This window comes from Oncorhynchus mykiss, chromosome 8 (genome assembly GCF_013265735.2).
Source record: "Oncorhynchus mykiss isolate Arlee chromosome 8, USDA_OmykA_1.1, whole genome shotgun sequence".
NCBI classification, from domain to species: Eukaryota; Metazoa; Chordata; class Actinopteri; order Salmoniformes; family Salmonidae; genus Oncorhynchus; species Oncorhynchus mykiss.
Window position 1 is genome coordinate 4,571,305 of NC_048572.1, and position 6,119 is coordinate 4,577,423.

At 42.4% G+C, this 6,119-nt stretch overlaps 1 protein-coding gene across 4 annotated transcripts; it reads left to right on the forward strand.

Annotated features, from left to right (window-relative positions):
* Positions 1 to 1,998: 1,998 nt before the first annotated feature.
* LOC110529270 (zinc finger CCCH domain-containing protein 14) lies at positions 1,999 to 5,331 on the forward strand. Of its 4 annotated transcripts, XM_021611386.2 has the most exons (6): positions 2,017 to 2,454; positions 3,496 to 3,538; positions 3,671 to 3,785; positions 4,001 to 4,041; positions 4,554 to 4,693; positions 5,083 to 5,331. In XM_021611386.2, exons 1-5 carry the CDS (start codon positions 2,419 to 2,421, stop codon positions 4,649 to 4,651), a joined length of 333 nt encoding a protein of 110 aa, XP_021467061.2. In that variant the 5' UTR covers positions 2,017 to 2,418; the 3' UTR covers positions 4,652 to 4,693; positions 5,083 to 5,331. The 4 variants fall into 4 exon arrangements, 3 of the variants coding, with proteins under 3 accessions (XP_021467060.2, XP_036840487.1, XP_021467061.2); XR_005052762.1 differs by having other exon boundaries at positions 1,999 to 2,454; positions 4,001 to 4,250; positions 4,554 to 5,223; XM_036984592.1 differs by having other exon boundaries at positions 2,014 to 2,454; positions 4,554 to 5,223.
* The last annotated feature ends 788 nt before the right edge of the window (positions 5,332 to 6,119 follow it).

A 6,119-nucleotide genomic window follows, 5' to 3' on the forward strand; every position in this document is an offset into this window, starting at 1 on the left:
GCAACACAGCATGGTAGCAGCACAACATGGTAGCAACACAACATGGTTGCAGAACAGCATAGTAGCAACACAGCATGGTAGCAGCACAACATGGTAGCAACACAACATGGTTGCAGAACAGCATAGTAGCAACACAGCATGGTAGCAACACAACATGGTTGCAGAACAGCATGGTAGCAACACAACATGGTAGCAACACAACATGGTTGCAGAACAGCATGGTAGCAACACAACATGGTAGCAGAAAAACAAAGGGTAGCAACACAACATGGTAGCAACACAGCATGGTAGCAGAAAAACAAAGGGTAGCAACACAACATGGTAGCAGAAAAACAAAGGGTAGCAACACAACATGGTAGCAACACAACATGGTAGCAGAAAAACAAAGGGTAGCAACACAGCATGGTAGCAGAAAAACAAAGGGTAGCAACACAGCATGGTAGCAACACAGCATGGTAGCAGAAAAACAAAGGGTAGCAACACAACATGGTAGCAGAAAAACAAAGGGTAGCAACACAGCATGGTAGCAACACAACATGGTAGCAGAAAAACAAAGGGTAGCAACACAACATGGTAGCAGAAAAACAAAGGGTAGCAACACAACATGGTAGCAACACAGCATGGTAGCAACACAGCATGGTAGCAGAAAAACAAAGGGTAGCAACACAACATGGTAGCAGAAAAACAAAGGGTAGCAACACAGCATGGTAGCAGAAAAACAAAGGGTAGCAACACAACATGGTAGCAACACAACATGGTAGCAACACAACATGGTAGCAGCACAACATGGTACAAACATTATAGGGCACAGTCAACAGCACAAAGGGCAAGAAGGTAGAGACAACAATTCATCATGCAAAGCAGCCACAACTGTCAGTAAGAGTGTCCATGATTGAGTCTTTGAATGAAGAGATTGAGATAAAACTGTCCAGTTTGAGTGTTTGTTGCAGCTCGTTCCAGTCGATAGCTGCAGTGAACTGAAAAGACGAGCGACCCAGGGATGTGTGTGATTTGGGGACCTTTAACAGAATGTGACTGGCAGAACAGCTGTTGCATGTGGAGGATGCAACAGTAGATATCTCTATAGCTTCACAGAGTTCAACAAACATACACATCTCAACATCAACTGTTCAGAGGAGACAGCACAAATCAGGCCTTCATGGTCGAAATTAAAGTGTCTTGTGTGTCTCTTCGGAAGAGGGCACCCCTCAAGGGGGTTATATCTGACGTCTCACAGGAAGTCGATTTTGAAGAGATTAAAAATATTCCTGCAGTGATTGAAGCACGTCAGATGAATCGTGTGCTGAATGGTGACAAAGTGAAGAGTCGACTGTTCTTTGGTTTTTTGATATGGAGTCTCTCAAGTGCAGTTTGGGTATATTAACTACAGAGTCAGAGCATTTATCCCAAGACCAACGCAGTGGCATCACTGTAATCATGTATCAAGTGTTTGCAGAAGAGAGAAGCCCGAGATGTCCAAGTTGTGGAAAGTATCATATTGTGTGTTATAAAAGTGATGAATATGTGACATGTTGCAATTGCGGTCGGGAACCACGAAGCCACGTCTTCTTAATGCCCCACCACAAGGGGTGAAAGAGAACGAGGTGGCCAAAGTCAGGGTTGTACAGAGCATTTCATATGCAGCAGCTGTGAAAAGGGGTTGAGGGGTTGAGACTGCAGGCTGCAGGGGTTTCCTTTCACCAGCAGGATCCTGACATTTTAAAGATTAAGATGGTGGACGTTGTGGCCTTTATAGCTGTGGTAATGAATGGCACTGCCGAGGTGGACAGAAGGTCCAGGAAGATAGAAATCATAGTGATTGCGGCAGAGCAGTTCCTGGAGCTGAAAGATTTTCAGCAAAGGAGTTAAATGGAATATTGGCCCATGCTGTACCACCCTCTCAGGTCCTTGAAAAGGGAGCTTGAAAAGGGAGATATGGGGAACTACAAGGAGGAAGAAATGTACTATTTTTAATTAGGGTGGATTTAGTTTTACTGTTATGTATTTATTTATTTATTTGAATTTTATTTTTTGGGGGGTTACACCTCTTGGGGTGTAGTCCGCCATAAAACCCACAGAGGAAAAAAGAACAACAACAAGGTCCCGGATAGCACGTATCTTTTAAAACAATATGTGTGTTTCTTTCAAAGTAGTTCTATAATCTGTCATTTGTTGTACCCCCTAGCATATGTTATCATTGTCTATTTGTATACTTCTTGTACATATACAGATTATTCTACATTATAAAAAATAGCACTAGTCCTGAGCCTCCAGTATCCCATACTGCATTGCGAGTGTGTTTGCATTTTACATTCAGCGGCGCTACTGTTTTTGTTGGCAGGGCATTTTTTCTTTTAGGAATTATCAGCTTATTTTTTTAAATAACGAATCTTAGTTTTAAGTACATCACACGCAAACATGGAGATCGGCACAGAAATAAGCAAGAAAATACGGGTGAGGTTATTTCGATACAATTCAAATCAATAGACTTTATTGACATGTCAAGTTAATTTACCTACATTGTCAAAGTATACATATAACAAAAATGGTGGGACCAACAGCAATAATAATAATAATAATAATATTCATACTACTATTTGTCTTGGAAACGTAGCTAGCTACTGTACCCGTACCAGCAACTGAAAAACAAACCCAAAAAAAATGATAACTTATTTTCACACGATTTTGATACGGAAGTGACTTTTTCGTGGCAGGTTGGGAGAATTAACGTTGCATGTTAGGAGACTGAGGTTAAGGTTAGCGAAAACGCTCTCCAACCATCTAAGTGGCGTAAAAAGTGTGACCCTTTGCAACGAAAGCTAGTGTTTCTATTGGACAGATTCAGGTAGGTCCCCTCACTGTTTGCTGAACCTGTCCAATAGAAACACTGTTTTGGAGTAATGGGGTTTAGTCAGTAGTCCAAACAGTTGCAAAACGCCGATAGAAACGAGAGTTTCTATTGGACAAATGCAGTTTGATCCATCCCCGTTTGCTTCCGTTTAAGAAACGTTTTGCAACAGAATCGGCGGAATGAATACACCCTAAGTAACGCTGTCTAGGTAACCCCATGAGACAATTTGTGAAAAGATGTCGAAAAATACAATGACATCTAATTACACTTTTATGCTTGCATTTTGGCACGATAATAATTGTTCTGAACGTTATCCAGATAAATGTAGTTACGTTGGCTAGCCAGGCAAGGGGATGCGAGAGAGTCATTACAAACTGGTATTGTGTTATTGACTGTATGTTTTGTTTACTCCATGTGTAACTCTGTGTTGTTGTTTGTGTCTCACTGCTTTGCTTTATCTTGGCCAGGTCGCAGTTGTAAATGAGAACTTATTCTCAACTAGCCTACCTGGTTAAATAAAGACAAATGAACATGTAAAGTTACAGTAGCTAGGTTGTCTTTTTTTTTTTAACCAAGTCTAGCAATTCACAATGTATTTTTTTAATATATATATATATATATATATATATATATATATTTTTTAGGCTGCTATCAAGGGGAAACTTCAAGAACTCGGTGCCTATGTTGGTAAGTGTGAATATCATCGGCTTTTTGAACTCATGTGCATCAGCTGCTATCTTAACTGTTTTTACCTTCTTAAAATGGGTTGTAGAATCCCTTGCTTCACATGTGATTTTGTTGTAACTGTCTCTCCCCAAGATGAAGAGTTACCAGACTATATCGTGGTGATGGTGGCCGACAAGAAGACTTCACAGCAGATGTCTGACGACCTGGCCCTCTTCCTTGGAAACAATACCATCAAGTTTACAGTCTGGTATGTATAGCTAACCAGCTAGGCCTGGTCCCAGTTCTGTTTGTACTATCTTGTCAAATTCTAAGGTAATTTAATTTCTGTTTGGCAAGACAGCACAAACAGATCTGGGAACAGGTTAGGTGTCTTGAGTTGAGAGGATGGGGGTGTAACTTTGTATGGTCTATTTCCATGGGTGTAAAACGCTTCTCCTAGCCCTGGTGTGTTGTCATTAACAGGTTACACGGAGTCCTGGAGAAGCTGAGCTCTGTGGCAGTAGGTATGTTCAGGTTACACGGAGTCCCTGAGAAGCTAAGCTCTGTGGCAGTAGGTATGTTCAGGTTACATGGAGTCCTGGAGAAGCTGACCTCTGTGGCATTAGGTCTGTGGCATTAGGTCTGTGGCATTAGGTCTGTGGCAGTAGGTCTGTGGCAGTAGGTATGTTCAGGTTCACCGGAGTCCTGGAGAAGCTGAGCTCTGTGGCAGTAGGTATGTTCAGGTTACGCCAAAGGAGTCTGTGCTTTCACTGAAAGTAATACTGTAGCGACTGGTGAGAGAGGGTATCGCCCTATCAGAGATCAAAAGAACCCGAGATGGATATGTAACAGACTTCAAGGCCAGGGTCGTTATAATACTGGACTATAAAGTCATCTTGTGTGTTGAGAGTTTACTCTTTTCTGTTCTTGAATAGAGACCATGCATTTTTTAAACAAATGCTTTACCTGTTGAAAGGTGTTATCTGTCCATGTGTAACTAAATTGACTCTCTCTCTCTCTCTCTCTCTCTCATCAGAGTCGATGAGGCCTCCGCTCTACTCTGAAGCTGTGGCATCTCAGCTGCAAAGAGTGAGGGGTCGAAGGGGCTTGTGGTGTCCAGCTCTCGCTCTCTGATAGGACAGAGGCCCGCGTGTCCATCTCCGCCCATGAGCACAGGTTGATTTATGAGACATGGATTAAATGTTGAACATATCACTGTTCTAGTTGGCTTTGGTAATGTGGAAGAGCCCTAACCCTTTTTTTTTTTTTTTTAAATCAAGGGGTGTGAACACTTTCTGAAGGCCCTGTACCTAGTATTACCTACACAGAGGACAAACTCTAAATGGGTTTTACCACCCATTTTAAAATGACCTATCATTTTCATGTCCGGGTTTGTCTAGAGTTAATGCACGAATATGTTATTTTGCATTTTGATAATTTTCTCGTTCTACTCAACATTATTTTTTTTTACTGGAACTTTTTGTTTAAGTCGAAGTGACGTCTTTCGTGACTGATCACCAAACTGTGTTCTGGTTTGTCCTAATGCAGTGCTTTTGTTTTTCTAGCTAGACGACAAGAGACGAGCAGCCCACAAAGATCTCCGCCACGGCACAACCCAGACAGGAAGACCACGTCAGTGACTCAACCCACTCAAGTGACACACCCCTCCTAGGGACGGCATGGAAGAGCACCAGTAAGCCAGTGACTCAGCCCTTGTAATAGGGTTAGAGGCAGAGAATCCCAGTGGAGAGAGGGGAACCGGCCAGGCAGAGACAGCAATGGCGGTTCGTTGCTCCAGAGCCTTTCCGTTCACCTTCACACTCCTGGGCCAGACTACACTCAATCATAGGACCTACTGAAGAGATGAGTCTTCAGTAAAGACTTGAAGGTTGAGACCGAGTCTGCGTCTCTCACATGGGTAGGCAGACCATTCCATAAAAATTGAGCTCTATAGGAGAAAGCCCTGCCTCCAGCTGTTTGCTTAGAAATTCTAGGGACAATTAGGAGGCATGAGTCTTGTGACTCGTGTATGTATGGCAGGACCATATTGGAAATAAATGGAATACTACAGTATTTAAATTAAATGTTTAATTGAAGGACCAAATGACATGCATTTACATGTATGTTTTGATTACAGTGGGGAGAGTAACATCAGCCATCTCAAAATATTAAGGGATTTTCTTAAGATGTTTTTCATTATTTGTTTGTATGTATCTCACATAGAATTTAAAAGTCAGCTTTAATGTGTCTGTAATAGAATAGATGTGCCAAAAATGAATATAGACATTTCAATAAATGCATTTCTATATCTTCCTAAACAATGGTGTGGGAGAGCCAAGATGGAGGCACGGTGGCTTCAACACAATGGTGAGGGAGAGCCAAGATGGAGGCACAGTGGCTTCAACACAATGGTGTGGGAGAGCCAAGATGGAGGCACAGTGGCTTCAACACAATGGTGAGGGAGAGCCAAGATGGAGGCACAGTGGCTTCAACACAATGGTGAGGGAGAGCCAAGATGGAGGCACAGTGGCTTCAACACAATGGTGTGGGAGAGCCAAGATGGAGGCACAGTGGCTTCAACACAATGGTGAGGGAGAGCCAA

Coding starts and splice junctions, on each gene's coding strand:
- LOC110529270 (XM_021611385.2), top strand. CDS start 2,419: ATGGAGATCGGCACAGAAATAAGCAAGAAAATACGG. Junction 2,455..3,495: donor AAATAAGCAAGAAAATACGG/GTGAGGTTATTT, acceptor TATATTTTTTAG/GCTGCTATCAAGGGGAAACT. Junction 3,539..3,670: donor AGAACTCGGTGCCTATGTTG/GTAAGTGTGAAT, acceptor TCTCTCCCCAAG/ATGAAGAGTTACCAGACTAT.